Raw genomic sequence first — 20,487 nt, forward strand, 5'->3', positions numbered from 1 at the left:
GATATAGACATGCCTTGGAAATACAAAAACTACCCCAAGAGATGGAGTTGCATGGTCACATGTACCAATACAGATGGCATCTGGTGTGGCACTAAAAAGATTTGTGGTTTAAAGCTTAACTGGGAAACGTACCTCATTGTTTTAAGACAGGACCCTCATTTTAGATCTAAATATAGGTACTATATGTTCCCACACACAAGCACAGCCTTCTTTCACTGTTATTACTGCAAAAGGCTGTTGCCAGAAATGGCATGTTGTAAAAGTGAGGTCAGAGAAGAATGCCATGTGCGTGACAAACTGAATCCCACATCAAATGTGCTTTCTAACTCAACTGCATAGTCAGGCACTACGCAGAAAAGGCTGCCTAGGGTCGCTGTGGGTTTAAGCACAGGTTATGCAGATGTCCTTCAAAAACGGTCCCCTTATGCTTAACACCATTTGAGAGCAAAGGAATGGACTAACTGGCCTCTTCAAATCCTTCCCAGGACTCTGTTTTCATGGTTTCTACTTTTTTATGATGGTGGATTTAGGCATTGGTATTTTTAGTGGCATGGTTTTGAGATTCTGCCACCAGAGGAAAGAAATCTTCAAGAAAACTAGTTGGGTAGTAAAGAAGCAGGGCCTGATTCTGAACACGTTTGTTAGATGGGTGTTTTGTTGCTAGAAAATTTAGAATATTTTGTGATGTTGTCCAATGATTTTTTTTGTAGAGGGCAAGCCAAGAAAAGGTGTGACATATCCGTCAACTCTTGAATATTCTTCTTCAAAAAGCACAGCTGTTAAATCAGGCAAGTAATTATGACTGACTTTCCCTTCCATCCATTCGCAACTATCTGTTGCAGCTTCTCAGTGGTGTAATACAAGGATATAATTATTCAGCAGTCAGAACTTAATGCCTCTCTTACTATCTTACCCTAATCTCTCATGATATTTTTTTTATGTTGAGCATATGGAAATTATCCCAGACAATTTCTATTTTTTGGTTATACCATGTTTCACAGACTTCTGTTCCCCAGTAGTTTCCCTCTTGCTTTAGATCTGTTAGTGACTCTGATGTTGTACTGATTATGTGAAAGCATTTGAGGTTTTACATGTTGACTTTCTCCTGATGCTATCCATGTTATCTTTTGGGTTATTCAGTGTTGAGAATATAATAATAAATAATAATACAATACTAATGACACAGATGGCAATGTGTTCCAGCTTTAGCTAAGGATGATATGATAAAGAACTATTCTGTATAACCATTTTAGTCATCATCCTACTGTGCAAGACTCAACTAAGTTTAAATAATTTAGTTGTTGTCAGGGGTCTTTGATCAAGTCTTACATCAGGTGGTAGCTGACATGCAAGTGTACGTGAAGTGCCTCTGTCACTTAAAATGACAATTGTTTGTGCCTCCTGTAACAACTGTGTAATGTTCAGACTCTTCCTTGGGGGTGTGAATGAAAACAAAATGAACATCTCATACTAGTACATACTAGTACACACTTCCCTAACACGGCTTTTTTGCTGTTTGCTAAGCCTGAGCCTTCCTAAGCTTATCCTCTGTGAGCTGTGGTATAACAAAATGTGCTGTATCTTCTCCATGACCTCAAATGCCTGTCAGTGGGTGCATCCACCCAAAGCCACATGGAGGTTATGTGGAATCCTGCTTTTCTCCTGCCCATTATTGTTTGGTCCATGGAAGCAAAGTAAAGAGCTCCTTCCTCATCTTTAAGCTTTCACTTGCACACAGGCACATTTTCATCTGAATGTTGTAGCTGTTCAGATGGAATCCACATCGCTCAAAGCCAAGCCTTCAGTTTGCAATACCTTTGCATTTACAATCAAACAGGTACAGTTTTGTACATGTGTCTTGACCAGGTACACAGAAATTACCGACCCAAATATGCACTTCTAAAAGGGATGCAGTACCTTAGAAATACTGGCTTTTTCTAGGAAACAATCGCTAATATGACATCTCATCATTCACCAGCCCAAACGTCTGGCACTAGACCAGGGACAATCACAGCCAGGGTAGAGCTCAGCGGGCTGCAAGCAACAATTTCTTACACCAGTGCTAAAACCCACATTACATGAGAATCAGTATAGGCATGGGGAGCATCAAGTCACATCTCAGAAACACAAACTACCAGGAGATTGTTCCTGCAGCAAACCAAAGACAAAAGTGGTTTCCTGCACTTTGTTCTTGAATCAAACAGTGTGAATGAAAATGTTAGGATCCTAGCAACAAAGACTGTGCATGCATGCAGAGAAAACCCAGGATGATCAAAGGAGCAAATAATAACTGTTACATCAAACTCAGTGCTGGAGGATGCTACTGCCTTGCTTTGCCCGGCCCTGTCCCACAGGTAGCAAAGAGATCTGATGGTCAAAATCCATCTTCCATGAGCCCCGCTTGGCCCTGTCAGCCCTCCTTAGCCCTGTCAGCTCAGTCCTGCACTCTCAGCTGTACTCTGCTAGAAACAGCTTGTTCTTAAGACAAAAATCTCTGTAATATGGTGCTGGAGCCATCTTGTGATAGAGGACTCCCTACTTATTTCTTAATTTTAAAAAAGCTACCTTTTTCTTCTGATTCAAATTAGAGAGACCACATTGCACGCTTCGATACTTAAACACATTATCTGTAGGAGGTAAAGGCATTTCTTCGAGGATTACAGTCACTTGCTGCCAGATTAGTGAAAAATCCTGCTTCACACCTGATCAGCTGTCAAAGGTGCAATTTTGGTCGTCATCCCAGGGACACCAGAGATTCATAGTGCCTGACATTTCTTTCAATGCTGCTGGTGGTTACAGTGCTGCCAAAATGCTGGGCACAGCAAGAAAAACCTTCCCAAAATTGTAACTATTCACAGCTGGTTAAAAACAATCAAAAGCTGTTGTTTTAAAAAATAATACACATTTTTAGGAAACCATTAATCCCGGAGTAATTTCTCAAATAGGTCAATGCTGCCAAAATAGCTAGAGAAGAGAAAAATATGGAAGATCAAAATCCTCCAGTACTCAATCAGACATAAAAGCAGAAGCAGATTCTTTTGCAGTATAGCAGTAAATGAACTGTAATAAATGTTCCAAGTACTTTGATGACTTCGGGTCTTAGAAGAAAAAACAGGACCAGAAAAATCTCACTTTTCCTTCAAAACCAGCCCATGGAATTCAGGATTTGGCCCCGTGATGATCTGACAACGTCAGGCAAAAAAGAACTACATCTGAACATGAATTAGTGACTGAAATATTGCATGTTAGCTGGTATTCCCCAAGTACCCTACACACACCATGACCCTGATTCTCAGGACAGGCTGCTACTCAGAGGAAAAATCAACAACATGAGGCATTAATCTTATAAGTATTGGTTTGTTAGTGGTAAAACCCCAAATTTATTGCTCACTTCAGAAATTCTATTGACATTGGCAGAAGCTTTTGGGCAGTAAAAATGCCTAAATTTGGCACCAAAAATATGAGGTGACTACTTTCTAGAGGCACCCAGCCATCACTTTTTCTCACCTGGTGAGAAAGCTCTGATTGGACTGGCTGACCTACCTAATGCCAGGTGATGGGATGCCTTCCTTTGGGGACTGATAATCTCTAAATAGGAGATTTAAAATTTTTTTCTTCCAGAGCTGTATTTCCTAATGTGCTTAATTTTGCTTCAGAGCCTAAAAAGCCAGAGCAAGACCTAAAAGCTGTGAAGAGCGCAGATACTGCTAACGCATCGGAAAAAGCATCAGAACAAGGTATGGGTTGGGGATCTTGGTGCTCTTTTACAGTACCCCTCCCAGTCTAAACTGCCTGCAGATGCTTACAGGAAGCACACCGGTAACACCCAGCTTTACCCCCCATGCAGCCTCCTCTCTACAGCCTCTTTCCCACCGAACCAACCCCCTCACATGAGTGCCTGCAATGGTGCTTGAAGGGCACGTGCCAATTCAGAGAAGAGAGGGCAACCTCTCAGTTTAATTCCTGCCTGCGCTTTGGGTGAGTTCAGGTGCCATGCACTTCAAAAGCCTGTGTTACAGCGCTTGGCAATTTCCTACGCAGGGCACGTGCCCTGCAAACCCTTTGAAGATACTGTGAGGGAGATGGGCACCCTGCCTGCAGGAGCAGTGGGAACAGCTAGCCCTCAAGAGCCCTCCTCTTGTGTCAAAGGCACCACCAGAAACCCAGCCAACGTGCACCAAGGCAACATCTTTCCTCTGCTCTCACTATGCTGCTTCCTTGGGTTTTCTGCTAATACTGTTATTTCCAGCTCTCTTGCTTCTTGCAGCCTGGGGTGTAAATCTGGCTGATGGGCCTGCTCCCCACTCCGGCAGCACCAGATCACAGAGGAAGACTCACTGTGCCCTCTGCCTTCTTTCTTGTAGCGCAGCAACGTGGAGCACGGCACTGTTTAGCCCAAAGAGAGCCATTCATACTGATTTTTTCAGCTGAGTTGTTTTGTTTTTCTTCTGAGCTCTCTTTCAGCATTATCCCATTAAAACTGCCTGAGATCTGAGTTTTTCACTGGCTAGCATTAGGTGGTAATTAATCCACCAGACAGTTTCATGATGATGCTTTCCAAAAGGAGAACATCCAGCAATAAAATACAAGCTTGTGCTATGCAGCAATGAATAGGCTGCACACTATTCCCTTTCAGTGTAGACAGTGTGTCAGGCCATCCCCAAGGCTACAGGCAGGGAGGAGAGGAGCAAGGCTGAGATGAACATGGAATATATCTTAGGGCAGATTTTGTAGATGGAGAAGATAAGGGTGAAGGCTCTTTTTCAAGACGATGACTTGAAAGAGCTGTAAGCATGTTAACAATTTCGTATAAGGATATTTAGGATGCAAATTTTGCAACTAGAATTGTCATCGTTCTCACAACAGGTGATACATTTTAAAAGTAGTAGCAACTGTGAGATGAGTCAGTTAGATGAATCGGCACCTCCCAGGTGGAGTTCTCCCTGGCTCCCCTCAGCTGAAGCCCTAACGCTCCCTGCTCTGGCTCTGACCCGCTCCCCAGAACAGCATTACCTGAAAGTTGCCCTTCTGCCAAAGAAGTTCAGTGCTGTGGTGGGCAACACATATTTTACTCTGGTCTGTGACTCAGAATGGCCATCTTTGATTTCCAGATGTCAGCTGATTTCCATCTGTATGGACTTTCTAACTGCTTACTTACACTGAGAAAAGATGATGGCAAAGTGGAAGCTGCAACTGGCTGGTTGAACAATTTTGTAGGCCTGAGACATCTATCAGGTTGATAGGTGTTCCTGGTCAAAGCAGAGAAAGTATAGGGAAAACACTAAGGCTACAACAGGTTGTTGTCTGCGCCCTCTGGAGAGCAGAGTGATACAGTGTCACACAGGCATGTGCGCTACACATCCACACAGCAACGAAGGCACTAATGGCTCCACAGATGAGGATGCTTGTAGACATCCTGAGGAGAACATCAGTGTCTGGATCACCTTAAACAGTGAGCGCTATTAATGATGCTTCCATCTGTGTCACACATCCAGCTGCAGTGGTCGTGTCACACATCCAGCTGCAGTGGTTGTGTCAATGTTCCTACAGGGGATGCAGTCCGCAGAGAGTATCAGACATCCCCAGTGCCAACACCAGCTACACAAATGGCCACCACAACCCCAACACCAACAACCACCACAACGGATCCTTCCACCACAACGCCAAAGCCAACCACAACACCAGCAACAACCAGAACCGCAACAGTTGCAGCTGCAGCCAAGACTCGACCTGGACTGCACAGGGTCAGAGATATAGGTCAGTAGCATGGATGTTTGAATTGCTTTCCTCCAGACCTACAGCTTTCCTAAAATTTAAGGAACAAGGCACACAGATGAATATACCATGATTTAGTGGATCTTGAATTCAGTAATTCAATGTAGAAATACTAGAAGTGGACAAAAAAATTAATTCCAGCAGATGAGCTAGACTTAAGAGTTGTGCCTTTGAGATACATACAAAATTAGCGTGCCTCACATAAACACAATCATGTGTAGATTCTCTGAGATGAGAGCTCATCTGCAGTAAATTTATGGCTTTACATGTAATATACTAGCATATAAACTGATTCATGTGGGAGTAAGCTCTCCATTCCCAAATCTTGTAATGATTTTCAAGTATAGGGGTCAACAAATAGTTCTTTGATTCATGTGTCTGGACTGAGAGTTCAACAAATAGGTCAAAACTCACCTTAGAATTAATTTTGTGATAACTTCCGATAATTGAAAGTTGTAATATATTTTTTGTAACAGCCTGTGGATTTTAAAGAGGAAAACACTGTGAGGGAATTCTCATATGATTTTTGCACACCTGGTTTTCCCTAATCTTTCCTTCTCCATTTATTTTTATTCATTAACATTGGGTTATTTAGTTGAACAGCTGAAAATTAAAATCTCTTGGTTTTAGGTTCTAGCAGTGTCCACCCTGCATACACATCTGTGGTAGCTGCAGCATCAAGTAAGTATGGTGAAGAAGTATGCCACAAGGCATGCAGTACAGTGTATTTTAAGGCAGCAATGATTCAATAACCTTTCAAGCCTCAGCAAACTCAATGACTGAATCCAAGTCTGGATTTAAACTGAAAAACAGACACTTGGCCTGAATGTCAAAGATGCTGATCACCCACAGCTCTGGGGAAGCCTTTCTAAGTGAATATCTGTGCATTTCAGCCTTGACAAATGCTGCGTTTCACAACACTTGACACAAAGCTTGTGTTGTTTGCATTGTATTTTCCTACTGCTTCGTTCTGTCTTACTCTCTCAAAGGGAGACTTGATTTAGTTGTAAGATACACCATGCAGAGGGCTGCATAGCCACCTAAACTTAGGGCTGAGAGCTCTAAAATGCAAACTCGCGTTAAATCAATGCTCTTTCGAAAACCTCAGGCTGTGGTTCTGAGCCTGGCGTAAACGTTATGTTATTCCTGGCGTGCCATTCGTGTTATTGACAGCAGAGTGGTGGCTGCTCAGAGCTCTGCATCTCAATCCAGAAGCCAGTTCTCATTCCAACCCACAGCCTGCAATTCAAGTATTTAGAGGCGTTTTCCCATACAGTGTATAACTGCTCGGCTGCGCAGTCAAGTAAAGGAGAGTATTTTCAACTGTTTGCAAGTTTCTGAACGTGGGGATATGATTGCTTTTGAGTGAAAAGGGAGCTGGGCCATCATTAGATTTTATGCTCTGTCGCTATTTCTGAGTGCCATGAGCTCAGCTTTGCTCTCACAGATATAACTGCAGCAATCCCTGCTGCCGAGCAATTCAGAGCATGGCAGGGCAGGCATCTTTTGGGTAATTCGGGTCTTGAGGGAAAACATCATTAAGTCAAATTTAGCTGTGAGCCCAGAATAAGGGCAGGGGCTGGAGAGGTTAACCTTACTAAGTCAAATGTGCAGGTATGTGTATGGTAGGATTTACAGAAATATCAACACAATTCAAAGGGGTTTCAATTCAGTGGGAATCTACGGCATTCGGTACCTAATGTGCCTGTAACCCTGGTCCTGCTTGTTGCTGTCCTCTCAATTTCCTATTCCTGCCTGAGCACAGAAGAGGCTGTTATTGTCTTTACTAGCAATTAGGAAACCCTGTTTGAGGTTCCCCAGTCTGAGAGATGCCTGTTGAAGATAAAGTTCTGGCAACACTGAAATCAGTGGGAAGGTTGTATTTGTCTTTAATAAGACCAAACCTTTAGCCAAAAAATGGAGGGGAAAAAAAAAAAAAAAGCAATCACTTTTTCAAGTCTTTCAATGGTCACTTCATTGCAGTATAGATCCATATTTCTTTACAATTTTCTTTACTGAAATTCTAAACATAAATTAACTCCCAGAAGATTAAAAGGATTAGACTTAGGGACAGGTTATTTTGAGCTGGAGTGGTGGTGGAGACCTACTTCTGATTTCTCAGACATCCTTTCTAGGGCTGTGTCCAGCATGTCTGTACTCGGTATCCAGCTTCCTGAATTATCCTGATCTCTTCTTGATTCTTAAAGAGAAGAATGGGCTAAAAAAACCTACAGAAAGTACAAATACAATTCTGAAGTGATGACCATACACAAAGCACTTTATCAGTTTTCTCTGTCTGAGGAGCCTTAAGGACTCACGCCTATTATTCAGGCCAGAGTTTCTGATGAGGCTGTTTGCCTTAACCAGAGTTTGGCTTGACCGGACAGAATCAAATGTGCTTCTGTCTGTCTTGGCTCACAGGGACTCACAGATCTACCTCTCGCAGGGCATGGGTAGTTTGCCTGCAAAAGACGCCTGAAAAGTAAATAACCTTGAAATAGAGCACAGTCAGAGTGAACACAGCTGTGGCTGCGGTTAGCTCTGGTGTTTCCATTTGCAGCCACTGGTACTGGCAAAAGTTCACAGAGGCATATGAAAAGCAGGACTTGCAGATTAGAGCAGGGGCAAAACTCCTCCATCCTAGCTCTTGCTGTTCTTTCCCCTTTATCATCTGTTTGTCAAACATACAGAAACAAGAAAAATATCTGAGGCTCTGCTCCATCGCAGGACCCCTGCTTTAAAGATTTGATGTGGCAAAACTGCTAAAGGAAAAAACCACTGATGCGACAACGATGACATTTGACAGCTTATTCTTATCTGCCCTACTAGCAAGTGCAGCACTTCACCAGTGCAGTGTGCGGTAAAGGAAAATCCTGAGAGGGAAGCAGCAATGGCAGCGGGCTTTGAAAGTGGATGCAAACTCAGTCCTGCTCTGGGCACAGCATTAAGTTCAGCCATGCTCTGGTACCATGACGACTTCTGCCTCTTTCCAACAGCAGTCAAGCAAGCATGCTCCCAAGGGCCACAAACTCACTTGCCCTCTCCCATCCCAGCTCTTCAAGCAATCCTTTCTTGCACAGTTGCTTGGACCCTAGATGAAGGTTGGGAATAAAGCCAGTGCTTCTGTGAACACTGCAATCATAAGCCATGTCACTGCCCTCAGTGCCACACTGAGGCACTGAGCTGGCAACCAAGCATCAGGCAGCGAGTGCCTGGGCATCCTCAGGCAAGGCGCTACCCTGCAGTCTGTACCCAGCTTAGGTCAATCATCGAATCATAGGATGGTTTAGGTTGGAAGCCACCTCAAAGATCATCTAGTTTCAACCCCCCTGCCATGGGCAGGGACACCTCCCACTCGACCAGGTTGCCCAAGGCCCCATCCAGCCTAGCTTTGAACACCTCCAGGGATGGAGCTTCCACAGCTCCTCTGGACAACCTGTTCCAGTGCCTCACCACACTCAAAGTGAGAAATTTCTTCCCAATATCTATTCTAAATCCACCCTTTTCCAGTTTGAAGCCATTCCCCCTCGTCCTATCACTACATGGCTTTGTAAAAAGTCCCTCCCCAGCTCTCCTGTAGGCCCCCTTTGGGTACTGGAAGGCCACTAGAAGGTCTCCCCGGAGCCTTCTCTTCTCCATGCTGACCCAACTCTCTCAGCCTGTCATGGCTGCAAGTCTTTTCAGACAGGGACTTTAAGCTGCACGCTGCCTACCACTGTACACTTTCATCCCCAGTTGTGACTTACTATAGTAGCAAAAAGAAAAAAGGAAAAAAAAGTCTACGAGACAACAGTACTGTAAGTGCTGGAGAAAGCACTGAAAGCTCTTCTCCTGTAGGCCACCAGGGTTCACACCTTCAGGAAGCAGTGGGTAAGGGCTCCATCCTGGCACTAGGGACAACAGCTGGCATTTATTTTTGGATGCTGCCTTTCCCCAAAGTTAACTCTGACTACTTAGCCCATCAAAGGTGCTGACCAAGTTGCAGAAGGCCAGACATGTTTTGTGCATGGAGTAGCTGCTTCTCTTCTCAAATCACTTCCCATCATTTGCAAGGTCCACTCCAAATCGCATTACTCTCTCCTGTCCCTCTCCTTTACTGCCTCCATGCCTCCCTGCTCACTACAGGGCTTGCTCCCAGCCAAATTTTCTCTATTCCACTGCTCTCATTTCTGACCCAGTTCTTAGGATCTGATGTGGCAAAACTGCTAAAGGAAAGGAAGGATTCACCTGGTGACTGTCCATCCCCAGTTACAGACATCTCCTAGTCCTGCCTCAGCCTCCAGCCTGCAGAGAGTTCTGCTTTAATGAGCACACATTCAAATACCTCAGGCTCACTGGCATCTCAGAGTTGAAGGAAGAACAAGCCTTGCAGACCATGGAAAAATTATTCCAACCTTTCACCCTCTACCACCACCATGTTTGCCCCAGCCAGCGAAAGCGTGGCAGAAACGAGCTTACTGCAGGGATGGTGGTAATATGCCTTTGGGAGGTACAGCAAGAGGGAACAGCCTCAAGGCTCAGCGCAGTCAAAAGGAGCATAGAGAGAAATCCACATTGCTAACATAGGTGTGGAGGGTAGCGTTAATTCATTTTAAAAGTGGCATAAAATACTTCTGATACTGAGCTAAGCTCTCTCTTACCCTCTAGTACTCTGTTTCTACTGACCTTGTAAAGGGAGTTATATACACATTTGGGCTCAGTTATGGCAAACCCAAAACAAGGTGAGCTCTCAGGCTCAGAGTTAATTTTCTTCCCTCTCTTTGGCATGTACTAATCTCCCGCGTGGAAAGCGTACCCCGCACAACCCCATACAACGCTACTGCACAGACAGGCTTTCCCCACCACAGCCGGAAAACTCAGCCTGGGCTAGCTCTGGTCCACCTGGAGCCAGAGCTACAAGCTTACAGAGTTTAAAAGTCTTGCCAGCTTTGGCAGATGAGCCTGTTATTTCCTTAAACAGGATCTCTTTGGCATCTGGAGTTTACAAGGTCTCTCAGAACAGCTCCTAGAAATCCCATCAAAGGGCTTCCAGTGGCCTATGAAGGTTCAAGTTTGGGTCAAACACAAGCTATTCGCTGACACCTAATTTTGCAATATCGAGTTCCCAGGGAGCAGCAATTCCTGTTTTCTGAGACAACCATTCAAAATGGTCTCATTTATGATATCTTATTGATAAAAAAAATCTCATGGGCCCCTGTCCAGTGTTCACAGGAGTCAGCTAGAACATTCCCACTGATTTCACCAGGCTTTGGAATTAATCTTTCTGGGAAAACTAATGAACAAAGGCTTGTTAAAGAATAACATTGTTAACAAGCTTCTTAAAAATAATTAATGAAATGAAAGGCATGATTAAAGACGTGTTTTCATCTGCAAATGTTTTAAGCCTTTCGTATTGTTCAACAATGGGAATTTAATAACCCAATCACCTTAAAAAAAAGCCTTTTGTGTAGACAGCAGTGAAGACATTTCAGAGACATGAATTCTCCCACATTATTTTTGCATTGTCTCATTATTTACAGTCTGCCTGCTTCCTTGTATGCACTCACTCTCTGCAGAAAGAGTAGTATCAGGTCTGGGGGGGTGTTTTGCATTTGGGGCTTTTTTTAACCTTCCTCACACAACCAGCACAATTGGATGCTACTGAAATAGAAATAAGCATAGATAACCAGCGTGAGTGAGAGAAGGAAAGTTATAAGGGAAGGCAAATCACAGCAGTAACTACAAACCTTTTAAATGCAGACCAGAAACCTGTGTAAGTAATACTCATAATGGAAAGGAATGTTAACTAGGCTAATCTATATGACAGACAGAGCAAGACAATCCCTTTTTAAGTGGGCTCAAAATATATAGTTAACTTCTGAGAAAGTATATTAATGAAAAGTCTCTATATATGAACCATTAACTCTGATAGCTATAAAACGAGACTTAGTGAAAAAGCCAGTCCTGAACCAAACATGGTATAAATCATACTTTTCCCTTTTGATGTCTACTTAGGACAGGTTCAGGCTGCACAAGGAAGAGGACAGAATACAGGTATGTCTTAAATTAATAATAGCAGATTTCTAATGCTAGAATACTAGAAAACCTTGGGTTTGGTTTTCGGACTTTTCCACGTACTAACCAATATATTTTCAAAGCATTCAGGGGGTCTTCCACATCTGCAAGTAAAAGGAATATTTTACGACCCAATACAGGTAAAGGCATTACAATCCCTTCTCTAATTCCTCCCTGTAGCTAGTTCCACCACTCACATCTACTCAGTCATGCAGTAATGCACTAGTTTTCACTCCTAACCACGTTTGTAGCAGGATGCAGTGAGCAGATATCACACTGGTTATTGCGTGACAATAGCGTAACTTTTAAGAAAAAATGAAACGGGAATAACTAATCTTAGAATTGTTCTCAAAATAGTATTCTAAAACCATTTATAAAGGCCTTTTATAACATTTGCTGTTGCAAAATGAGAGGGGAACTTTGTGTCTGCATAAGTTTAGGGGATGAAGAGCTGACCTGAGAGCAGATGCATGTTTTCAGTTTCCAGGCCCTGAGCATGACCAGCATCTCAGGACCCACTACCAGCTGTTCCAGTGCACCTGTGAATAGCTGCACTGTGCAGCACCTTACTGACATTTAAACTATTCTGCTTTTGCCAACCTCTTTCAGCTTTTAAATTCTCTCTCTTTTTTTTTTTTTTTTTAAATCCATAGTTTCCATCTTCCTTTTTGATTTGGTTTGAAAACATATGCAGAAAGACAGTTCGGGGCCATCGCATCCCCTGCGATCGTGCTTCTCTCTTCTCACCTGCTGGCATCTAACCTCTCTCCTCTTTGTCGGATCACACAGGTATTCAGCGCCAAGAGCCTGTTGCCGCCTTCCGGAGGGCTGCCAGCTCTCCAGCCCACCTGGGTGAGCAAGATTGCTAGCAGCGGATTTTCTGCTCTTTCGTAGTTTTAGCAACCCAAAATTAGCCCTCAAGCAGGACTGGAAATCATTTTTGTGTGCCCCAGAGGAGGACTAACGCAAGCCTCATGTGCTGAATGCCAACTAGCAGCTTCCTGAATGAGAAAGGCAAAGGACAGCTCAGTTACTGGCGAGCTGTTGTTTCAGGCCGTGGGAATCAGCATCAAACGCAGTGTTTGCGATTTTCCTTATTTGTTAGTCAAAAGGAGACAGAAAAAACAGCTCTGTGCAGCCTATCAGATCTGCTATTGAGCTAAATCTTCTGTTCCTGTTGTTCCCAGGAGCCTCCAGGCTGATTGTGACCATAGAGGCTGCCTTTAATACTGAGGGTAGAAACATCACCTGTACTTTCCTTCCTCCTGGGCTGTGCAATTCACCGTCCTTCACCAGCAAGCAGCCCCATCAGCAGCCATTCTGCAAGGCCACCGACAACTTCCCAGGGCTCCAAAGCGCTCAACGCACATATAAACACTAACTCTCCCTTGACGGGACAGCAAAGTTTCTCAGAGACTAATTTTGTCCAGAAGCAGCTAGAGCGGGGTGAGGGATGGGAGCCGGGGTGGCAGCAAGGTAAAGCAGGGCTGCACCTCACCAACAAGAGCTGCAGACCCACAGTGACCCAACAAGAAGAGCGGAACGGGTCCAGTGGTAATACACAGGACCAGCCAACAGCCCCAGCAATAAGGCAGGTCTGACCAACTGAGGCAGGACACCAGACCAGCAAGGCAAGGTTAGGATCGGGATAGCAAGGTACAGGACTAGGCACAGATGCCAGAAGCAAAGGGAAGGGTATGTGCTTCCATGCCGTCCCCCATCAGTGCGGGTGGAGGCCCCCAGGGATGCTTCCCACAGCCCTTTCTCACACACAGCCCTCGCACCCAAGCCTGGGCCAGGGAGACAGAGCTGTGCTGAGGTGGAGCTGACCTCGAGCACAGGCAGCCGATCCCCCTGGGGAGGGAGAGGCTGCAGAGCCTGAGGGTGCCCCCGGGGCCCTGAGGGCTTTGGTGAGAGCTGGGAAGCACGGGAGGAGTATTGCGACAGGAGAGAGCAAAGCGGTCATTGATGCCGAGGTTAAAGGATAGTATTATGCAGTAGGACTTTCTAGATAATACCAGCCAAGAAAGCTTAGCCAGCAATCACCCCATTAAAATGACAACTTGTAGTTGACCTAGTTGCAGCATATTTAAAATGGATACACTCCTCCTCCTCCTCTTAAGATTCACTCTGTTCCCTCACTTTTATACCTCTCCTCCTTGTTTCAGTCTCCACTTCCCTCTGGTTTCCATTCGTGTTTGTCTTTCTCATCTCTTTTTGGCCATACTGATGTCACAGCCATTTCTTTTTTTTTTTCTAATCATCTCATGGGTTTTGTGCTCCCCCAACTCCCTTTGCCCTTGTCAAAATCCAGAGGGGAAGTAGAGGGGCAATATTTTCCTGTGCAGAACAGCAGAGCAAATATGTTGCCTGTAAACATGCCAGTCATGGCAAACACACTAATTAATTGACCAGATATAGGGCAAGGATAGCCTGTGGTGACAGACCTGCCTTCCTGGCAGGGTGGCAATGGGAAGAGCCCTAACACCTGGACCAAAGGAAGTGCTGGCTAGCTGAATCTTTGCCAGAGAAGCAGGGGAACACAGTGCTTGAATCTTAAATCAGAGTTTGACCTCACCTAATTGCTTAAGGCACCTTAAGGTCTCCCTGAAGGTGATTACAAAGCAAAAATTTTCCATCACGAATGATTCTGTTTTCTCCATCACAGAACAAGAAGGGAAAAACCCACAAACACATACTTGATATATTCCCAATGAGCCCTGATCTTTTTTTCAGCTCAGGTTTTGGCAGTTCAGATGTGTTGTTTCCAAGCAGCCAATTTTTCTAACGATCAAAGGGAAACTCTGAACAACTCCTTGCCTTCTTGGAAAGGAGACTTGTTTTTCTTGATCCTACCAAGCATGCGGACGCTGCTCTGCAAACAACAGTGATCAGTTCTGCAGGTTTTGCCAGGCTGTCGAAGAACTTCCTCGCATCGGCTCAGGTTAGCAAAAGGGTGTGCTGGAGAAACACCCACAACATCAGTTGCCTGTGCAGTCTCTTGCAGCACATTCTTCAGAAGGTCCCAACTCTTCTAAGCTCTTGACAATGCCCATTAACTCTCTTGAAATCCCATAATCACTTAGCCCACAATCTTTTTTCAAGACAATTATACTGAAGAGTTGTGGTGGTGGAGTCGTCTTTTTTTTTTTTTTTTTTTTTTTAAAGACCAGTCCTGGAGTATTTTGAAAATCAACCCTTGATTTTTATGGACACCATCAAGTGGGAAAAAAAAACAGCCCTAGATACTTATAAGAATAATCATTTCCCTTTCAGATATGTATTTCATTGAGAGCTTTCTTTGTTATGTGTCTAGAACCACATGCAAGAAACAGAGTTTTCACCTCGATTTACGGGTCACTCAGAAAGCTGTATATTCTCCATATTTGCAGCCAGATACCCAAAATCCTTGGCTTTAAGAAGGAAAACATAGGGGCTTTCTCACCACATAAAGTTTTAAAAGGGTGTGAGTGACGACATGGCTTCTTGAAGAAGCAATAGACAGCTCTTACCCATGGGGATTTGGACACGCTAGAGCACCTGCGGTCATCTGAGTTGAAGTAGTTCTTGAGAGGAGTTAACCTAGAAAAACTTCAGCATTGCTCCTACTGGCAAAAAGCAGTCTTTTCCTTTTGCAGCATCTATCTGTCTTTCTGAAAAGCATCTGTCTGTCTTTTTTGAGCTTAAAGAGTCAGAGAGGTTAGAGGATAGTCCCTGGCAATGAGTTGGCAGCAGAAGTAAACCTGTGACATATGGGACAGGCACATTCCATTGCTCTGCATCCTTCAGCTTATGTCCCTCCTTATGAAGAAGAGAAAAGATGGGCCGATCTCTGTGCAGTGCCTTGGCTGGTTTCACATGCCATGCAGCTCCTACCACTTTAAGCACTGCAGCATGTTTGTACAGAAGACTCAGGAAGTGCAGGGTCTTCTTCGTGATTTGCTCTTTGGCTGTTTTTTTTCCAACTAATCAGGCTGAAAAGTAGCTTCATATGAATCTTTTCTTTTTGCAGTCACTGGATGCTCCTCCACCCTGGGAGGGTGAAGCACACCCTTTGAAATTATCTGTTCACAAGCTGGTTTCACTGAAATCTGTTGTTCCTAGTGACAGCATTCAGGAGACACGTTGGCTGCTCTGATAACAAACAAGCACAAGCTTTTCTCTATGGACAGGGTCCTCCTGCTCTGTAACCAGCAGCCCTAGCTCCAGTTGCTGCTGTTTCCTCATGACTGCTGAGGCACATACAAAATTCTGGCAAACAACCCTGCCCAGCTGGATGATAAACTAGGAATATTCCTCCTGTTTTTCCTCCTGTTTCCTTCCCTGTTACCCAGGCTTGCCCTTCCTTCACCCTACTTCTCCTCCTAAGCAAAATCACAGCAAAACTTCTATGTGTATCATGACTGACTTCTCAGCCCTTCACTTTCCTCAGTTTTTAGATGCTTCGCAGGGTGTCTAAGCAGTCCTCAGCATAAAGAGGGAAGGTGGTCTGGAAAAATCACCTTAGCAATGAAACATGACACAGTTCCTCCTAGTGTAAGGGAGACCACACATCTGTCCACCAGCCATCTGTCTCAAGCAGCAAGTTTCCCTCCCAAAAAGAAGCTGATAGCTTCTCACTGGGATGGCAACCTAAGGACAAGGTCAGTGCTCTCACTGGGCTGGAGGACACTGGTAATCCCATGACTTTTTCCAAACCTATGTTGTGGTTCACCCAATGGCTCTCGTCAAGAGCACACCAGCTGCCAGTCTGAGCAGGGAAACTCAAACACAGGAGGCAGTATGGATTCAATGGGCCTGAGATACATTTCTTTGTAAACCACTCTGAACAAACCTGGAGATGGACTGTGAGGGGTCAAGGGTCTCACCAGTGTTCCTTGGTACTGTTCCTGTCCTAGTCAGCTGCAAGGGCTTTCATCTGGCTGTAACCCAGAGCAAAACACCGCTTTTTGGGAAAGCTCTTCAGCAGGCTCCAAAAACAAAGACACTTTGAGGTTTTATTTATGAAAGCAGCAATTTTGATGAAGTTTTCCATGCCTGATAGGCTGCAAGCAAAATTTAGACAAGTTCTTTGTGTTTGGGCTGAGGGGATAGAGAAATCTGTAGATGAGAGGTACTCATAGATTTTCAGTGGAAAACAATCTAAGCCAAGCAAAACTATACTGAAGTCTATACTTGCCTCAGTATCAATGCAATTTAGAGGAATAAGACCAAAACCAATGTAGAAACATATTTAAAATCATTTAAAAAGAAGATTAGTGCTCTGGAGGCAGTGATACAAGGCTCCTAGATATGGCTTGAAACATGTGCATAAAGTTCTACAGGTTTACCGATTTCCCTAGCTTCTAGTTGTTAATGATAATTCACTGTATGAATTGACTTTTCTAAACTGAGTCAGAAGTTTGTAATCTCTAGTACTTCCATTATTTTCAGTAATAATTTTTCTTCTCTTTCATGTGTGAAAGCAATGGAAACAGACTCGTGGAAACCTGGATTGGGCATTTTTGACACAGGTAAACATTTAAAGCATCTAGTAACTGGTCTGGGAATACTGGGTTTCCATCACACGTGGGAAAAAGCTAAATCTATTCATCAGGCCCATGACACTGCTGATAACAATCTCATTTTAACAAGTAATTACAGTATTTAAAATTATAAATTAGGTATGTCCTTTACATGTTAGTGGTTAAAATTATTCTGTGCTTGCATCGGTCTCGAGTTCCTGTCTAATGCAGGAACATTACAGATGAGCTCTGGAAAGAGTTGGCAACTACGCTACAGGAAAGGGGTTCTAGCTGCTGAAATCCTTTTGTAAATAAGAAGGTATTTGGGGCATGCCACAGCTGGGATAACAGCCTAGAGCTGCAATCAGTGAAGAAGATGACAGATTATTCTGATGTCAAACTACTTAGGAAAGACATTCAGATAAGAAAAGGAGGAGAGCTTAAGCCAAACATAAAGACTAATGAGCATCATTGGAATTTTCTGATATTTTAGCCTTAAAAATTGACAATATGCAGATGACAACATTTTTGTAATTACTGGTGAGGGGAAAAAAACCCTACATTTGTAGCAGCCTCAAGTAGCAAGACAACCAAGGCTTGTGCAACCCTTAGTCAGGAGCAGTTACCAACTGCACATTCTATGTGTTCAACATTTAAGGGATCCCTTTCCTCAGGAACATTTAAAGCAGCCTACACAAACTACAGGCCAATTCATAGCAGGGTACTCTTTTTCTTATATTGGATGGTCCAGTCCCCCGTAAGATGTCTTTTCCATCACCACTTTTGCTGCTGGAGAGGGCTGTGCTGGTGGCCCTTGTAAAGACCATTACCTTGAACAATCTGCTTACTTCAAAGCTGAGGCATGACTAATCCTTGCACTGGCTGTGACGAGCAGCATAGTCCATATGCATTAGCTTGCAAGTCCAATGTCAGCAACGGTGGCTGTTGAGTCAAAATTTGCATCGTCCCAAACACGAACAGATCTCCCTTCTCCAGCAGCAGCAGTCTGAGCCAGAAAAAGGCAGTGTTTCTAGCCTCTGTAGCTTAAGCCATCAGTACGCTTATTTAGAAAAAGCTACAGCGCTAGGGCCAGGGGTGCAGAGGGGTATTTTGAGGCAGAAAATGACAGATTTCATTAAATGCAATGAGACGTTGGGCATGGGGGAAGGGATGTTGTAATAATAGTTTCTCAGCAACTGAAGTGCCTGCGTAGACTAGTGTGATAAAGTCTGATGAATTCAGATTGTCACTTCAAAGGAATGGTTTCTGGCGTGGATGTAGTCACTGCTGTCTTACTTAAATGAATGGGAAGTTTAATCAGCATGGACAGCTGTGACAATCAGTGAAGGGAACTTTAATTAGCATGGAGTAGACTGCCCATGCAGCAAGTTGAAATTCCCATGGCAATAAGAACATTAAATTGGACTGGCAGTACAGAGAGGCCCATAGAGACTGACCACCTCCCCAATTAGTTGGGGAGGATTATTTGGTGGGTGACCTTATTGTTACACTAAGCACAAATCAGCCAGCTGACCCACAACCTTCAAGAACTTGTAATTGCAATGGCAAATAAAAATGAAAAGTGCTGCATAGCCTACGCTTCGGTTTTCCATACCAACAAAGCTAATGTCAGAGGTATGCCTGGGTAAGGGACACAGATTTTACTGGATGCAGATAAATGCATGAGGCAGATAACTATGAATTAGCTTCCCTATACAATTCAGTTGCTAAAATGGATGGCACATGTTAATATCTGATTTCACTATGGTGTTAAATCCACCTAGTTTCTGTTCTGCAAATAAGGCAAGCGGGGAGAACTGCACATATGGGTTACCAACCTGGCACATGTGAGGTATGCGGTGTGGAGGCTGCAGGATGAAGCATGGCTTTGGTCTATTACTGAGGAACTGTTATGTGCCCATGTAATTAAAGCCTGTACTGGAACATACGCAGTCAGGAGGGCAAGCTGCCGACTATTTAAGGATTTAAAGAAAAAAACCACAATCATTCTCATCTGTGTGGCTCACAAAGAGAGACTATGTACGGGTCCAAGTCATTGCTTCCTTTGTCTCTCTCTCTGTCATGTCACCCATAACTTCTGCACCAGATAAACCCACCATAAGCCAGCACTGCCAGCAAAACAAGCTATCTTGCCTCCCAGCCACCCTCTGCCCAGGCACCTGGACAGCCAGAGGGTGAGCTGCATCAGGGAAGTGGTCCAGCCCATCATTAACCTTTCTCTTTCTTCCCAGTTTAACTCCGCTATGTCCCCCTTCTCCTTGCGTCCCACCGACCCCAGGCAGGCTCAGGGGCTGGTGTCGGGGCAAAAGCAGGCGGGAGGATACCTGGCGAGAGAAGAACTCTGCCTTTGGGCAGTGGGGCTGGTTGGCACCACCTGAAAGCGTCCACGGGACTGTGCCTGCAAGCATTTACACATGTTTACCTACACAGGCAAAGCAAGGGCAGAGAGGGGACGTTGCCCAATCGTACTGGCAAGCATTTCCTCTCCTGGGTTTGGGAGGCTGTGGCTGATGGAGGAGCAGCAGGGTTGCCAGATGTGGGTGCACAGCCTGGTCCCAGCCTGCAAGAAACACTTGGCCCCATGGCCACTTCCTTCAAAATGTTCTCCTGCAGCTCCTGTTCTGTCACTTTACTTTGCCTGGCTGCCAAACTGCCCTCCTTGGCATTTATCCAAGAAGTAGTCACAGACAGACACCAGCCTAAGCCCAAAATTCACTCTCTGCCTCTAACCCTGTTTCTTCTCCCTCCACCGCCGCTGCTGCTTGTACCTTGTGCCACTGGTGCCTCCTCAGGTCACACTCGTGCCTCTCCATGCCTGCAGCTGGTGGTTTTGCTCCTGTCAAGTGTTTTCAGTTAAAATGCTCCTCAGTCACCCATGCCCCACAGTGCCGCACATGGCAGAGGGTTTATCCCTCAGGACCAGCAGCTGCATCTCTGCAAGATTTGCCTTGTGCCCTTCCCAGGCCCAAGGCAGATTTGGTCTCTGGCAGCAAGACTTTCAGGCCTGGGACAGGTCAGAAATGTTTTCTGCAGCAGATGTCATTGGATAGAGCTGTTTTGCACCACTCCTGTTCCAAAAACATCACTTTTTCTCAGCTTGGAGCCAGTGCCCAGCTGCAGGCTGTGCTGCCCC

At 44.6% G+C, this 20,487-nt stretch overlaps 1 protein-coding gene across 1 annotated transcript in view; it reads left to right on the forward strand.

Annotated features, from left to right (window-relative positions):
* VIT (vitrin) overlaps window positions 1–20,487 on the forward strand; it is a 54,939-nt gene that overhangs the window by 24,235 nt on the left and 10,217 nt on the right. The window contains exons 6-13 of the mRNA XM_009880389.1: window positions 711–788; window positions 3,657–3,737; window positions 5,551–5,757; window positions 6,406–6,456; window positions 11,770–11,808; window positions 11,913–11,969; window positions 12,619–12,681; window positions 17,295–17,342. Of these exons, the coding sequence (XP_009878691.1) occupies window positions 711–788; window positions 3,657–3,737; window positions 5,551–5,757; window positions 6,406–6,456; window positions 11,770–11,808; window positions 11,913–11,969; window positions 12,619–12,681; window positions 17,295–17,342 (624 nt within the window). The remainder of the gene's footprint in view (window positions 1–710; window positions 789–3,656; window positions 3,738–5,550; window positions 5,758–6,405; window positions 6,457–11,769; window positions 11,809–11,912; window positions 11,970–12,618; window positions 12,682–17,294; window positions 17,343–20,487) is intronic.

Source organism: Charadrius vociferus, unplaced genomic scaffold (genome assembly GCF_000708025.1).
Source record: "Charadrius vociferus isolate BGI_N301 unplaced genomic scaffold, ASM70802v2 scaffold62, whole genome shotgun sequence".
Taxonomy (NCBI): Eukaryota; Metazoa; Chordata; class Aves; order Charadriiformes; family Charadriidae; genus Charadrius; species Charadrius vociferus.